The 16,010-nt window shown below is 50.9% G+C and overlaps 1 protein-coding gene and 1 long non-coding RNA gene across 4 annotated transcripts in view; both read left to right on the plus strand.

The window, feature by feature from the left end:
- The window catches only part of Ezr (ezrin), a 48,318-nt gene that overhangs the window by 23,353 nt on the left and 8,955 nt on the right, over positions 1-16,010 (plus strand). For all 3 annotated transcript variants that reach the window (XM_078018812.1, XM_078018811.1, XM_078018813.1), the window contains 6 exons: positions 4,518-4,601; positions 8,834-8,929; positions 9,748-10,022; positions 10,482-10,565; positions 11,541-11,687; positions 15,374-15,470. In XM_078018812.1, coding sequence (XP_077874938.1) covers positions 4,518-4,601; positions 8,834-8,929; positions 9,748-10,022; positions 10,482-10,565; positions 11,541-11,687; positions 15,374-15,470 — 783 coding nt within the window. The remainder of the gene's footprint in view (positions 1-4,517; positions 4,602-8,833; positions 8,930-9,747; positions 10,023-10,481; positions 10,566-11,540; positions 11,688-15,373; positions 15,471-16,010) is intronic.
- On the plus strand, positions 11,694-14,171 carry LOC144365975 (uncharacterized). The gene is made up of 2 exons (XR_013424714.1): positions 11,694-13,036; positions 14,052-14,171. It is a non-coding gene; the product is annotated as an uncharacterized LOC144365975 (long non-coding RNA).

Consider the following 16,010-nt stretch of genomic DNA (forward strand, 5'->3'; position numbering starts at 1 on the left):
CTGAGCTGAGCTAGGCTAGAGTTAGAACAACAGGCAGTGTTTTAAAAAGAGGACGACTAAACAAAAGGTTGGGAGAGTCAGGAGTAATCAGGTTTTCATTAACTTCATTAACTAAGACAAACAGGTTTTTGTGTTCGGCATCTTCACACATGAATGTGTTATGCACTGTACAGTTCAGTGGCTTGGCCCAAATATGTGTGAAACTATGGCCATTTTTCATTTCAAGAAATGTGTTTTTAAAAAGCTTTACTGGGTAATTTTGTTTTGTTTTGTTTTCCCAGAAACAAAGTTCATTCCTATTTTTGTTTTTAGACATTTCTCTTTAAAACACGGATATTCTGGCAATAGATGAGAAACTGAAATAAAAACCAACTTCACTTACTATGTTAGGCAGCTATGGGAGGGGAGATTTTGCTGGTTTTTTTTTTTTTCTTTTTCTAAATGTGATTATTGTGAAAAACGTACACATATTCACTAGAACCTCACTTCCTTTGAGGGGTTCGGGCCTCTGCAGTACCAAGCTTTCCAGGTTTGTGTTCAAGGTAAGTTATCCTATTCTGAAATTCATTCTAAAATTCTGAAAGTACAGAGCTACTTTTTAAAAATATATATATTTTTAATCATTAGATTACTACTTCTCTGAATTTATTTATAAATTTCCATTATAAACATTTGAATGTGAGTATGTCTAGTTCCCTGCGTGTTTTAACATTTCAGACCTCTGGATGTGACTCTGTGTCTTAGCTTCAAGTGGCACAGCACATGGCAGGAAGATGTGAATTATTGTCATCTGCACCATCTCCCACCGGCTGTGCAGGCATGGAGGGGGCACATGAGTAAAATTAAACTTTAATCACCTCTACCCCCTACGACCAAAAAATATGGGTTTTAGTTTTTTGGCAAGCCTGAGGTGGATGAATGGCACCCTCTTGGGGGTTAGATTTTAAATGCCTAATTGCATACTGTGCATGTGATTGTGTTGCCTTCAGAATGGCTTTTGACAAAAGTGAATGATTAGTGGGAATTACCCAGACAATAAAAATTGCAGACAAACACTCTTTTCCCTGGTCTTTGCCCAGATTGGATTTTTGTGGTGGCCTCTTCAGGCCTGTGGACTTGTCGGGCCGTCCTCACATGCATCAGAACCACGCAGTCCCCCTTGATTTCCTTGGCACTGTTGAAAAGCACCAGCCTGCCTCCCCGCACGCTGCGCCCGCTCAGAACAGTAGCTCACTGTGGAAACCTAACACGCTGAGAAAAAGAGTTGGGAGTTAGATGTTTCCCTAATTGCTAAAGCCTGGTTTCTTTGAAGCCTCAAAATATGTATGGAAATGGTCTTCTTACCCTAGTAAATGTCTCATTTCATGCTTTGGTGAAAGTTTATGCCACGTTGCAGCACATTATTGAAGGTCTGTAAAACTGAAAATAATCTTCATGGTCTCTCTAACACAGAACTGTACAGCATGCTGTAGGTTGAGCAGAGACTGAATAGAGCCCCTACCTGCCTGCACCAAGCTTTTGGAATGGGGGGGGCCAGGGCGGCCGGAGTGGGCTCCTTTTTGGTGTTTCTGGGGTCACTTGTCCTTAGTAATGGGCTCAGGGACACGGAGCATTTTGCAGTGCCTGGGGTGGTCCTGCAGGATGATCCCTTGTGCTGTCCAGAACCCAGGAACACCCTCTGCAGGAAACACAGGTGGGGTCACAACCAATAAGCAACACACACCCCCATTAATTTAAGCAGCTTGGTCATTGACCATTAGCACAGAGCTGGTCACCTATTACTTAGATTTCATTAGCACTCCTATCTCAACCTTGATGTAAAGATTGTAGAGTTGGGCTGTTTATGAATCTGTACAAATATCAAAATCAATTTGGTAATTTTTTTCTCACGTTTGTAAAGTGAGAAAAAAATCCTGGTGTATGCCCACATAAGACCTGGGGTCTTTTTTTGGTTGTAGATGACACTAGGCCTTTATTTTATTTATTTGTTTTTATGTGGTACTGAGGATCGAATCCATGTAAGCAAGCCCTCTACCACTAGGCTACAACCCCAGCTCCTAGGGTCATCTTTTGTTGAGGCCAGAATTGAGCAGGAGAGGGAAATCCTGTTTGCTTCTTGTGCTGATCCCACTGTGTGTGTGTGTGTGTGTGTGTGTGTGTGTGTGTGTGTGTGTGTGTGTGGCTGGGGATTCAACCCAGAACCTTCACCTGATAGGCAGGTGGGCCTCTGAGCCCTGGCCCAGCCTCTCCTCCCCCCTCTGTGTGTACTGCAGTGCCAGAAAGCCTCCAGTTGCTCCTCAGCCTTGCCACCTGTGTTGGGGGTTCAGTACCAGATGGCACGGTTTCCCGTGGATGTTGGAACATAGGTAAAGGATTTGTGGAACAACTTGTCCAACTGAAACTTGGCAGAATGGCCCGAGCTGCTGCTGCTGCTGCTTGGGTGAAGTCGTGTGGTGAAGGTGCGGATGTGTGCGCTTACACGGACCCACTCAGCTTCATTTCTGAGTTCACCTTGGACATTGCTGGGTCATCACAGCTACCCTCAGTATAAAAGTATTCCTTATTCTACTTGCCTTTTCAAAGGGTTGTGTGGACTTTTATCAAATATGAACCTGATTCAGAACATTTAAGTAGTACATTTTAAGTTCCCATTCATTCCTGTTAATATGCTTTATTTATTTGCAAAATAGTCTATCACTTTTTTATGGTGATTATTTGCTTTGCTTTGAGATGACACTCTCGGGGTCCTTGGTCTTAGGAGTGATCAGGACTTGGTCTGGACTCTCCTTTGCCTCAAATCTGCCCTTTCCTTTTTGCCTTGACCAGGTAGGGGCTGTAGTCTGCTGAGCTGGGGTTCCACTTCTGAATGGTTAGGGAAGGCCTAGCTGGGCGTGGGACGCGTGGCATCTGGTCACATTGGACGTGACCGGGAGTCGTATTTGTTGGAGTATTTAACTTTGCCGCTGGTTTGCACCTCTCACATGTGTCCCGAGAACCATGATTGAGAGAGATGCTTGCTGATTTTATGCTTCATAACAGCCTTTTTAAAAAAATAAATTATTGTCAGCAAGAAATTAAAGAAACTTAGGGTTTTATACTTTAATATGATTAAAGACTTTAAAACATCTTTCATCTTGCCTTTCTGTAAACTTTAGTTCTTTTAATCTGTGGACTTGGGAAATCATCCTTTTATAAAACCTGGCAAGTTGCACCTCCCTCTGTCCCTGTCGGCGAGCTTCGTGGCGTACTGCGTGTGTGTCGGTGTCTCCGCCATCGGAGTCTGGAATGTTCGGGGGTGGGGGGATGGTTTTTATGAGGACTGAGTGTCCCTGAAGTAGGAGCAGTGTTGGCGACTGCTGAATGTATGTGACACCACGCGTGGGCCTCTGTGAGCTGCCTCTGACCTTCTGCAGTTCCCCATGTTGGGAAGGGGCCAGGTGGGGTGCCTTCCAGCTCTGCGCTTCACCCAGTATCTCTCGGATGGGTGAGAAGCAAATATCGTGACTTGAGGCGTTTCCGTTGCCGTGCGGCTCTGAAGTTTTCCTGTGGGTAGTGCTGTAAAGTAGCCAGATTTGGTGTTTTCCACAAGTTTAGTAAATCTGGGTGAGGAATGTTTTAACTGCCTTGAGATCCATTTCGGCAACCTCCCGTCCCCTGGACCACCTCCTACCATCCTACCCTCTCCTCCGCCTCACCGCCCTCTTCTGTGCAGGTGGACTTCACATCTGCATTGATAGCATGTGCACTGTTTTGCTTGCCACCGTTTAAATTTTAGACACAACTTTCTCTGATTGTCCTATCTTCATATTTGCCATTTTAAAAATCTACCATGTTTGATGTGTCTCAGTCATTTTTTTCTTGTTTTGCTACTGAAGATTTGAACCCAGGGGCACTGAAGCACTGAGTAGCATCCCCACCCTTTTATTTTGTTTTTTGAGACAAGATCTCACCAAGTTGCTTAGGGCCTTGCTCAGTTGCTGAGGCTGGCTTTGAACCTACGATCCTCCTGCCTCAGCCTCCTGAGCTGCTGTGGTTACAGGCATGCACCACTGTGCCTGGCTCACCATTTCCTTCTTCAGTGTGTAGGTGGTTTCTAACGTGGCCCAGACCTTCTGGCTTTACTCTGCCTCTGCTCTCTGTGCTGCTGTGGTGTGAACCTCGCCCCTGAGCCCTGGTGCCTCAGGAGCGCTGTCTGCCTCCCTTGGCATATGCAAGGGTCAGGAGGATGCGTGGAGAAATACTCTGCTGTTAGTTGGTTTTGTAGAAGAGCTGCTCAGACCTCCATGCAGATGTGCTTTATGGAAGCAGAGACACCTTGCCCTTGAACCCAGACTCTGCACTCTGGCTGACACTGGGATCACAGCCAGGGTCTGTGTCGTGTTCTGGGACCAGCGTGAGAATGGATGTGGAAGAGGGACGTGAGGCTGCTGCCCTGCCAAGTGGCTCTGCACCTGCACGGAGCCTCGGCGGTTGTCAGAAGAGTGCAGTCGGTTCACTGTTTCTATCTTGCTTTCCAGATCAATGTGCGGGTCACCACCATGGACGCGGAGCTGGAGTTCGCCATCCAGCCGAACACCACCGGGAAGCAGCTCTTCGATCAGGTCGGTCTCTGCTCTTGAGAGAGTCACTGTTTGAGGGTGGGAGTGGGGGACAGGGACTTTTTGCAGCATCCAAATCCCTTTGCTGAGTGAATTGCCTCGGTTGGCTCACTTGAAGTACTAGGTTAGAAAGGTCTTCGGGAAGGTAAAAGTGCCACACCAGCCTGCAGTAGCATTACAAAACGCCTTTAAAGTTGGGAGACTTCTGTTAAATATTTATTAGTGATGTTAATTTCTATGACATTTAGTTTTTCCTGGTAATAGCTGCTTCAGATAAAATCTCATCTTAATGGCTTAAGTCTTTCCGCCATCAGGGTGAGACAGAAAATCATTATCTGGCATTGTTTTCATAGCTTTATGTCTCAGGCCAGTACACTTTCCCTGCAGAAGGCGGGTAGGCCTGCCGGTCAGTCGCTGTCAGCTGTTCACCCTTGCCCTTGTAGTATTGAAAGCAGCCATGAACTTGGGGATGAATGAGTGCAGTGTATTCCAATAAAGCTATATAGGCACCCTGGATTTTCAGGTGAGCCTCTACCCATTCTTGACCCAAGGAAGCTCACGGGTCAGCTGAACAAGTAGCAGACCACTGTCCCAGATTTCTTTAGAAAACCCCTTTTGCAGATGTGAACACTGTGGCCTAGCGGAGACCTTAGGCTGGTTCCAGACGCACTGGCCCTGGCCCCTTGTTCGTGCTTCCTATTCTGTGGTGTGTTGTGACGTCTCATAACACGGCACTCTGAACAGCAGGTCTCCACCTGTAGGCAGATCACACTACAGGACGCTCATCTGGGGTTTCAGCACGTTTTAGTTGTCCCCTCAGATGGAAGTGGGCTGGTCCCGTAGCTCTCACCTCCTGGGTGGTCTTGGAAAACCCAGTCCTCCCTCCCTGCCTTCCTTGGGCTGCTCTGCCCGACTTCACAGGGCACGTGGCCCTGGGCGGTGGTGAGGGAAGTGCCTGAGGTGCCCTTGTGCCAGCCAGAGCTTGGGTCACTGGCAGGCCTGGCTACTCCTCGGCACCGTGAGCTTCCTCGGGTCACAGAGGCTCTTTCTTGGGGGGACAGCACAGGTGCCTCCTGTCCTGCACCTGCGGAGAGCCTGAGGGGAATGGCAGAGTTTGACCAGGAATGGTGAGCTCCCGGAGGCTGTGGTGCGTCTCTGTGGAAGGGTCAGGCTCTGGGAGCAGGATCAGCTTTTCTGGGCTGAGTCGACTCTGCTCAGGGGCAAGGATCCGGGGGGCCCAGGGCAGAGATGAGTCATGAGGCTTGCTTTCCTGAGGGCCCACAGTAGTGTTCTACACTCAAGCACCAGATTCAGAAATGGGAGGGACTGGCGTCGGGGAAACCTGGAGGAAGAATTGGGTGCATTTAGAGATTCCAGGTGGCTCCCAATGCTTGATCAGGTCTCCAGTAAGCGAGTGCCAGGTAGTGTCGGTGGCCCTGCAATAAAGCCACTAGTGCCGGGGCATGCCCAGGCTGGCTGTGTAGGGGTGGTGACAGCCAGTCGCCATGGTTATTGTCATGTGTTTTGAGATTCTACCTGGGTCTGCTTCACCCAAAAAGGATAAAGATAATTTCCTGTTCTGGGTGAGGCTCGATTTAGGGCAAAAACCTGAAGGCTTCTCCTGGAAGATAATCCCAGAGGAAGCCAAGTGGAGCCAGCTGCACCCTGTGTGATTCGGTGCCTAGGACCTGACCCTGGGCCGTGCCCTGACTTCCAGTGGTGGCTCTGCCTGCAGCCAGCATGTCCTTGGTCACCTTCTGGGCACCAGTCCTCACCTCTGAGTAGTGGGGTTTCCAGCATAAGTTTTTTTTTTTAAAGCAGAGAATACACTAGAATCAGTGGCAAGACAAGACCTGGTTACAGGGAAGGGTCTGATGGGAAGCTGGTTCAGGGGCCAGACTGGTCAGTGAAAGCTGGCCTTGGTGGGGCCAGGTGAGGGAGACTGGGAGGGAGCTAGTCTCCGTCCTCCCCATCCACCTGTCCTCACATGTCTCCTGCAGCAGCCTGTCCCACTCAGCCTAGGCCCTGCAGTGAGTGGCGGTCAGTGGCTGGACTCCAGTCCAAAGCTCTGGTTTGCTGGCCAGCGACTAGGCAGACTGGGACTGACGGCTGCTGCTGCACCTGCTGGAGGCGGGGGAGTGGCCCGGCTGTTGCTCAGAGTCGGTGAAGCAGACACATCCCTGCCTTTGCTTCCCATACCTGCCACTCTAACCCTCTGGGGTGGGGGCGAGGGCTCGAACCCGTGGTTGACGCGTCTTTTTATCATGAGGCAAAGCGAAGGACCTGGAAGGCAGTTGTGAGGTTGGGAGGCGAGTGAGGAGGACCCATGGGATGGCTTTTAAAGAGCAATGAATAAAGTAAGGTTGGTGAATTCTAACTTGTCATTTTGGGAAACCGTGGGGGTAAGGTAGGACTTTGAAACAAAGACACCGAAGACCATTAAGCTGAAAAGAGAAGATTCCTCCAATAAAGAAGTGCAGTAGTACTCAGCCATAAAGAAGGGTGAAAATGGCATTTGCCGATAAACAGGTAGAGTGGAGAATATCATGCTACGTGAAATAAGCCAGTCCCCAAAACCAAAGCCCGAATGTCCTCAGACATGCAGGTGCTAACATACAATAAGGGATGGGGGTGGAGCGTAAGGAAGGAAGTGCTGTGGATTTAGACAAGGGGAATGAAGGGACGGGAGGAGGATGGAAACAGGAAAGAGCGTAGAATGAATAGGAAATAAATTTCCTGGGTTCCTATATGAATTCACAATAGGGTAACGCCTCGTCATGTACAACCTCAGGAATGGGAAGTTATACTCCATGCATGTATAATATGTCATGATACACTCTACTGTCACACATATCTAAAAAGAACACATGATAAAAAAGAATTTTAAAAAGTGCAGGTCGGGGCAGCTAGGGGCTGGTTTCAGCCGAGAGAGTAGGGGTCTTGACATGGCTGCGCAGGATGCAGGAGGCACTGTGAGCTGTGGCCCTGAAAGTCCATGGCAGGCCTGATACAGGACAGGAGAGCGGGGACAGGAGATGGTCAGGGGGACAGGAGATTCTCTTCAGCTGCTTTGGTCCACGCTGGGAGGATGAAATGGAAAAGCTGGGCGGGAGCAGGCACCTGCCGAGTCTGCAGGGCTTCCTTGTGCAACCTGGAAGCAGCCTCAGCCAATGAGGTGCTGGTCTGTGGGGAACAAGAAGTCAGCAGGACGGGATGGAGACCTGGTCTCTGCTCTCTGCGCTCATCTGCCATAACACAGGAGACACGGGCTGCAGACACCTGTCAGGGAGCACTGTGGAAAAGTGCGTCTCCTTCACTTTGTTCCACAGTGAAGAATTTTGAGTATAGTCCATCTGCCCTGCTTTGGGGGCAAGGGAGAGGATGAAGAGGTCAGCCCTGGTTAGCATTGAATGAACAGCATCTGGCCCCTGCAGGTGAGGAAGCAGAGCTGGCTTTTATGTGGAATCTCAGGTTTTACTTTAAGCAAGGGCCCATGCGTGGTTTTGAGGGTGTTCCCTCCTCTTTCTCTTTAAACATGATAGAAGCCATGTGTCTGAAGAATGGTAACATTTTCCCTAAAGGTGTAGCACCATGTCAAGGGATTTAATTATATGCCACAGGACTCCTTTGATGGTGGTCAACACACCCGACTACCTCTGCTTTAGTTTCCAAGACACCCGTGAGAATCACCAGTCTGGGGCTCTCCCTGTCCGCACCTCAGGAGGCTTCTTGTCCTCGTGTTGTAGGGAGTTTTTAAATATGAAGTCTTTGTGACCTAGGGTTGGGGTCCTAACTCAGCTGTATCAGAATTTCACATTTCTGGAGTCCTCAAGAGTGCTAGTCACCCCCCCCTCCCCCAACCTCTGTGGTGACAGCACACCTGGACACACCTGTCCCTGGTAGGCCATGGGTCCCACGGTGCATGTGCTCGCCACAGCCCAGCCTGGTGATGTTCACTCGGGAAGCTCTGTGCAGAGCAAAAGGGCAGAGTGTGCACTTAAAAAATTTTAAGATGACTCCTAATCGGGTCAGATTTATGTTAAAAATACATCATTTGTGGCTTTGGCATAATGACTCTGTGGGCAACTGGTCACTTGAGAAAGTACTGCCAGTGGATTTGACCAAGCGGGCACCTTGGTTTCTTGGGGACCACTGGACACGTGGATGACTGCTGGTCACTGTGGCCTGTTTAGGGGAGTTTCTCACCACCAGGCCTCTTGCTTGCTGTCTCGCAGGTGGTTAAGACCATCGGCCTCCGGGAAGTGTGGTACTTTGGCCTCCAGTATGTGGACAACAAAGGATTTCCTACCTGGTTGAAACTTGATAAAAAGGTAAGTCGGGGTTAACTATTTACAGGCTAGTTGGTCTGCTTCGTTGACAATAAAGCTGGAGCACTTGAAGTCTTTTGTTTTTGTGTTCCTTTCTATTTGTGTAAAAGTTTTTACAGACAAAAAGGCTGCAGCCTTCCAGTAAACAGGGATGTGGATCGGAAATTAGACCCGCGTTCCTCCTCAGTGCCCCTTATTGGAGCAAGAGGAACGGTTCATTGCCTAGCTTTTAGTTGACCTCAGTTTTGTTTTTTTTCCCCCCAGTGAGATTGTTAATCTTAGAAACCATGAATCACCCACTCTGTTGTAAGAACCTGCTATTGCTTTGTTTGAACCTGTGAGAGATTATCTGCCAACTCCAAAGATGGGATAATTCCACTAACAATTTTAAAGAGAAACAATCAGCTAAATGCATTTTCTTCAGATTCTTTGAAAACTCTGCTTTCTCCCAGCGTCCCTCTTCCCGTGTCACTGTAACAAGTCCAGGGTGGAGGTGTGTGCCATGGTCCCAGGCCAGATTGGCACCTGGGCACATTTCAAGACTGCAGGTCTACGTCCTTGGAATTGTTAGCATCATCCCTGGGAATGAGGGTTTTGGGGAGCAGCGTGGCAGCTCCATAGGCTTCCAGTGGCGTGTGAGTGTGCGCTGGTACTCTTGACTGAACTTTTTTGTTTCTCACACTAAAGTTGACTTTGACAACAGATACTGTCTCTGGCCAGAGGCCCCTTTTGAGTCCTTCCTTGTTCATCAGACAGTGTTTGAAAAAGATGTTGGAAAGTGGCTTCTGCGTCTGTAATGAGATGTGGCCTCTGTCCTCCAGGTGTCTGCCCAGGAGGTCAGGAAGGAGAACCCCCTCCAGTTCAAGTTCCGGGCCAAGTTCTACCCCGAGGACGTGTCTGAGGAGCTCATCCAGGACATCACCCAGAAGCTGTTCTTCCTCCAGGTGAAGGAGGGGATTCTCAGTGACGAGATCTACTGTCCTCCCGAGACAGCGGTGCTCCTGGGGTCCTATGCCGTGCAGGCCAAGTTCGGAGACTATAACAAAGAGATGCACAAGTCCGGGTACCTCAGCTCTGAGAGGCTGATCCCTCAAAGGTGAGCAGGGGGTGGCCTGGCCCACTTGAGCGCAGGCACCTGTCCATTAGAGGTGGAAGTAGTGATGTGAGAGGAAGCAGGGGACTCTGTCAAGGTGAAGGCCCTGATGATACCTGGAATCTGACAGGTGACTCTTTTCCTGAGGGTCCTCCTTGCAGTCAGGCACCTCATGACCAGCCTGCTTAGCTGTTCCTGGTATGTAATAATCTGGGCTCTGCTAAGCCTGTCTTTAGTCACCATTGCTCATAAAAATTACCCCTTTGGGAAGAAAAGGTCATTTGAAATAAAATACCTTTTTTAAAAATTTTCCACCAGGACTGAGCTTGTCTCATTCAAAATGCTCAGGTTGATCCTCAAAGATAAAAATAACATGCATCAGAAAGCAGAAATGAATTGATTGTTTCGTTTGAAAGGACAGTCAGGGTTTGACTGTATGTATGTCCTCCTCCTGCAACCCAGAGTCATGGACCAGCACAAACTCACCAGGGACCAGTGGGAGGACCGGATCCAGGTGTGGCACGCGGAACACCGTGGGATGCTCAAGTGAGTGCCAGCCTGGCGGCTCAACTCTGGGCCGCCTGGGCCTTCCAGCTTGTCTTAGGGACTGCAGCCAGCGCTCTCAAGGAGGTCAGCCTCACCAAGCCCCAGCCCAGGTGCTAGTGAAGTACTCCAGCTGGGGGAAGAGGGAGATTCATTTTGGTTTTCAATCAAGATCATATGTTCCTGCCAGGAGTGCAGCTTGATAAGGCTTCAGGTCCTAGGAGCTCTCCCTTTCTTTGTGGTAGAGAAAATCTTGCCAAAACTGCATCTTAGTCACGGGGAGCATTGCTCCCCCGTAACCAGAGAGAGCATGGTGCTTCATCTCTCTGCTGAAGAGGTGCTGTTTACTCTGTTGGTAAGGTCTTTGTCCTCAGAAGTATGCATAAACGGGAACTCCAGATCCCAGGTAGAAATGCAGCTGTCAGAGAAGTGTGGGTGAGGCGTGAGGAGGGGCGGGGGGTGTGGCTTTAAGGCAGTTCAGTGTAAGAAATGGCCAGATCCCCCGCCCTGGCACTGCTGTCCGAGCCCTGCACTCAGGTCCGACAGCAGTTCTGTCATTGTCCCAGCCTCACAGGTGTTGTGTTCCAAGGTTTCTGTCTGGCCCAAGAGTCTTTTGTTGGGGAAATCGACTCAAAGCCTGCAGCAGTGGCTGCTAGGAGGGCAGGGGCCCCCCAGAGCTCTGTGTGCACCCAGAAAAGGGGAAGGATTTTGTCTAGCAGTAGAGTCGAGAAGAAAAATTCTCTTCCCTGGAAGCAAGCAAGAGTCAGTTTTTCCAGTGTGGAGTGTGTTGTGGTCAGCATCCAGGACAGCAGGGACCCTGTCAGGCGCTTCTTCCAAGCTGCCCGGGCCTTGCTGGCCTGTGCTCTGCCCACAGCTGTCAGCCCATCCTGCCTGACAGGCCTCAGTTCTGAAAGATTGGTGGGGGTTTAACTGGGATGTGGAGAGCGCCATCGACGGTGTCTGTTTGCCTTCCATTAGGGACAGTGCCATGCTGGAGTACCTGAAGATCGCACAGGACCTGGAAATGTACGGAATCAACTACTTCGAGATCAAAAACAAGAAAGGAACAGACCTCTGGCTTGGAGTCGATGCCCTTGGACTAAATATTTATGAGAAAGATGATAAGTGAGTTGAAGTTTGTAAAGCCTTTAGCTGGCGGGGGTGGGGGGCCTGGAAGCCGGCGGGAAATGGCGGTTCTGTGGGGATTAATTGTGAAGTAGTCGTTCAGCACTTGCCCTGGAGTGTGAAGCTTTAAAGCCTTTTGGACAGCGCTTGGCCTTCTAAGGTCAGCCCAGAGGTGCACGTCCACCGCTCTCCTGTGTGGTCTGCCAGCAGCACAGGTGTCAGGGAGGCTGGGGGCCTGTCTCTTCCTGCTGCAAGACAGTGGCAGCTGCAGCTCTGGCTGAGGAGGGGCCGGCAGCGGTGCTCCAGGGTCTCCATGCCCATGGCCTGTGTGGGGAGCAGAACGGCCCACAGACCCAGGGTGTGCTGGGGTCTTGCGACACACGTCCCGGTTCCCACCCAGGCGCAGGCTGTCTCTATAGGTGACGCTGTCCTCGCCTCTCACTGTGGCCCACCCCTGTCCTGTTCTCCGACCTCACGTCCCCCAGAACCTTCTCTGTGCAGTTGCTGAGGGGAGGGCAGGGGCACTGCCTTGGACAGATGACACGCACATGGTCGGTCGCTGGTCCAGCCCTGGGTATTCCTGCCACAGCCAGAGCACAGGTGTATGTCACTAGCAGGGCCTGCGCCCGGGTGTCAGAGTGTGGCCTGTACACAGGTGAAGGCAGCCTCTGTCCCCTGGGAGGACTGGCACCCACAGAGATGGACGGTCTTCATCACAACCCAGGAACCCAGAGGAGAGCTACTGAGGCTGGCAGCTGGCTCCCGGGCGTGCGGGCTACAGTGCCGTTAGAGAAACAAGGACAGGGGAGTAAAGGAATCTGGGAGACAGGCCGCGGTCCTTCCTGAGCTGAGGCCAGGCTCAGTTAGTGCAGCTGCAACCAGCCGTGCACAGAGCCAGAGAGAACCTCGCGTCCTCGTGGGAAACTGCCTCTGCCTTTGAACTTGTTCCTTGAATGGCTAGATTTTGTAACAGAGCCATGGCCAGGGCTGTCCAGACAGGTTTTTCAAGCTGCAAGAGACAGACATAGGCAGGGACTTGCTGATGTCCGCTTGTGACTGGCCCAACCCGCGGAAATGCTCATTTCTCCCAGGTAGAGTCGGAGCTTTGTGCCGCCTCAGTCCTGCTCTTGCCCCCCACCCAGCTCAGCAGCACAGGGGCAGCTCTCAAGTGGGCCTCTTTCCCCCAAGTCAGGGCCGGATGTTGGACACCTTCGTCCCCTACCTTCTCCTCCTGACCTGGTGCTGACCGGGATCATGGCACGGAGGTGTCCCCTAGGTCTCTCCACTGTGGATTCTGTCCTGGTCTTCGTAACTGACAAGTGTGTTATAGGAAGATACTGTGAAACTACGTAAGTAGTTGTCTATTCCAGCATCCATCTGTGAGACTTCTATCAAATAATTATTATTGTGGTGTTTGAGAAACAATAATTCTTAACAAGTACCTTTTTTATATCTATTAGTCTGAATTCTGAGAAGCTAGTTTCTCTTTGCCCTTTGCTTAGTTATTTCTATTAATATGAACTCACGGGTACTTATTTTAATCTTTTGTTTGATCTCTTGGTAGTAGTATTTATTTCATTGCTCAAATAGCTTGAGGTTTGGACTGTGGGAGCCCCTTGGAGTTGGTGCCTGTTCCTTTCCCTGTGACCTCCTTGTTCTCTGAGCGCTTTCTGACCTCCTGGCGCGAGGTGCTCCATGCTCATCACACGCTCATCCCGTATGTTCATGCTCCAGCCCTGGAAACGGCCATTGCTCCAAAAGCCTCTAAGCTGTTTTGGGGGAATCCCACCTTTTTTTTTTTTTTTTTTTTTAATGTGTTTCCCAGCAAGGACACTTAAGATATAAATCCCATAGCAGTCCTCTGGGGACCATGTCCATGTTCTTTATATGATCTCTTAAGAGGAAAAAGAAGTCCTTGTAGGTTTTCATTTTCCAACTGTGGTTGGGAATTAAAGGAAGTTCCTCAACTCAAAAGTGAGTCATAACTTTCACGTCGAGCCCTCGTCTTGACACAGCAGTTATGCTCATGAGTGGCTGGGGGTCGTTATATGAGGTTCCAGAGTCTTAAAAGGACCAACTTTCTAGACACGGCAGAAAGCAGAGTCAGGAGGCCCAGGGAGCCCACCCCTGGAAGGACAGATGCCTCTCAAGCTCTTGCCACTCAAGTCTTTGAGGACGAGAAGCTGTTTTGAGAGCTGTGTAAAGATGGGAGCCGGAGACCGGAGCTGGCCTGCCGGAGTCCCAGGAGCTGGGGAGTGGCCTGGCCTATGGCTCGGGCAGCAGACACCTGGTGCTCTGCTCAGCCACCGCATGTTGCACTTAGGGCTGCAGGGCGGCAGCTGCCACCTAGTGTCCTTTCCACAGAAGGCGGATGTGGCTGAAGACGGTGGCAAGACCAGGCCATAACTCAAGTTCCTCTGCAGACGAAATTACACCTCGAAAAATTCTGTATCCCACCCGCAACGATAAAACAACAGAACAAGCTCCCTGCGTGTGTGCGAGCTCCAAGACCTCTTAGCCAGCCGTGCGAGCTTCTCAGACAGCCGTGGCAGGATGTGTCTCAGGAGGCTGTGGTGGATGAACCAGGGGCAAAGCAGTGGCCCATGTCCTGCCTTGCTCAGCAGGTGCACCCCACCGCTGTGCCCACGAAGCTGCCCGTCAAGCTCGGAGCCTCTTGCAGCCCTCAGAGGCCACCTGCTGCCTGGCCCTGCTCACGTTGTCACAGTAGGGCCTGCGTCACCATCAGTCTTGCTGAAACCTTTTGGCAAGCAAGGAACCTCCCCCCCCCCCCCCGGGCTATTTCTGTTGAAAGTTGGACTGTGGGAAGGGACAGGGTTTGATTGCAGTGTTTGGTGGCTTGCGCTTGTCCTTCCAGAATGGCGTTTTCTGTGACTGTTGAGTGGGGGCGGGGTGGGAGGCAAGCGGCAGCCCACTGTGGCCTCAGACCCATGGGCTTTTCTGGGAGTGCCCATGAGAACGCTGGCATTCGGGTCAGCATCGGAGTGGCGTTGGTGGGGGACATTGTGGGGCTTTTCGTGCAGTCTCGGGTCATCCTGGGAGTTGGAGGGTGACACAGGACGTGCTGGCCAGCCAGGAGAACGGGTCTCACTACGAGGATAACCCAAGGCAGACCTTGCACCAGGCCCGTTCTGTGTGGAAACAGGGAGCCCTCTGCCTGCTGGTTTCACAGAGTAAAGCGATAGCTCGGTAGCTTCCGGACGCAAAGGGAAGAATCTGTGTGGCCAAGAGACTGCAATGAGGGGCAGAGGCCCCTGAGGGGAGGGAGGCAGCCGGCCTGGGTGGGAGGAGGAGGGGGGCCGCCCGGGGACCATTTGCTGAAAGTTCGACTCGGGTGGCTCTGGGGTGCCGAGTATACGGTGGAGTGGACGCAGTGGACAGTGGGAATGTCCACTGGGAACCAGTCACCAGCAGACTGAAGGAGAGGCGTGCAGGATGGAGGTGTGGGGAGGGAGAAGGTCAAACAGGCCCGCGAGGCCTGGGTAGGACCCACAGCCCTGGGGAGTGGATCCACTCTGATGCCAAAACTGAGATCAACTAAAAGAAGTGGAGGCATAACCAGCTTTGTACTTTCTAAAACCCAACTTACGGACTTCAAAACTAGATCGCCAGCCTCTCCTCACAGACACAGCCCTCTAACCATCTGCCTCTTCTGTTTTTAACCTCAGGTTGACGCCAAAGATTGGCTTCCCCTGGAGTGAAATCAGGAACATCTCTTTCAATGACAAGAAGTTTGTCATTAAGCCCATCGACAAGAAAGCACCTGTAAGTTCACATGAATTGTGCACCGGTTGCTGCTTGTCATTCTGACAGCTAAAATGAGTTCTCGGGAATACCCAGACGTCTCTGTGTGCCAGGGAGCAGTGATGCTCACAGTGATCCTGTCACCGAGGGCCAGGATCCTGGGCTGAGTGCTGTCCACTGCAGCTGGAGGTTACTGTGTAGACAAGGTGTCTGCCAAGAGCTAGACGCCTGTAACCCCTAAGTTTTCTCACTCTCTTTGTTCCTTACAGAGAACAGGGCAGTTCTGAATTGTGAACTTTTGATAAATGATGGAAACTTCCCCCAAACTTGGGTTTCTGTCTGGGCACGCCTGGCTTGTGAAATGTCTTGTTGCCACAGAGCGTGGCTGCAGACTGGGTGTGGACGTCGGGGAGGGGGTCTCATCGGCTTCTCCCCAGTACGGCTCGAGGGCAGGTGGTGACTGCCATCTGAACGGCCGGATTGTGGCTTTCAGAGCTCCCTGGAGTCCCCAAGTTAAAATCCCAGACATACCCAAAGCATTGCTGTTCTCCAGGATATGGG

This window comes from Ictidomys tridecemlineatus, chromosome 8 (assembly GCF_052094955.1).
Source record: "Ictidomys tridecemlineatus isolate mIctTri1 chromosome 8, mIctTri1.hap1, whole genome shotgun sequence".
In the NCBI taxonomy this organism is placed as follows: Eukaryota; Metazoa; Chordata; class Mammalia; order Rodentia; family Sciuridae; genus Ictidomys; species Ictidomys tridecemlineatus.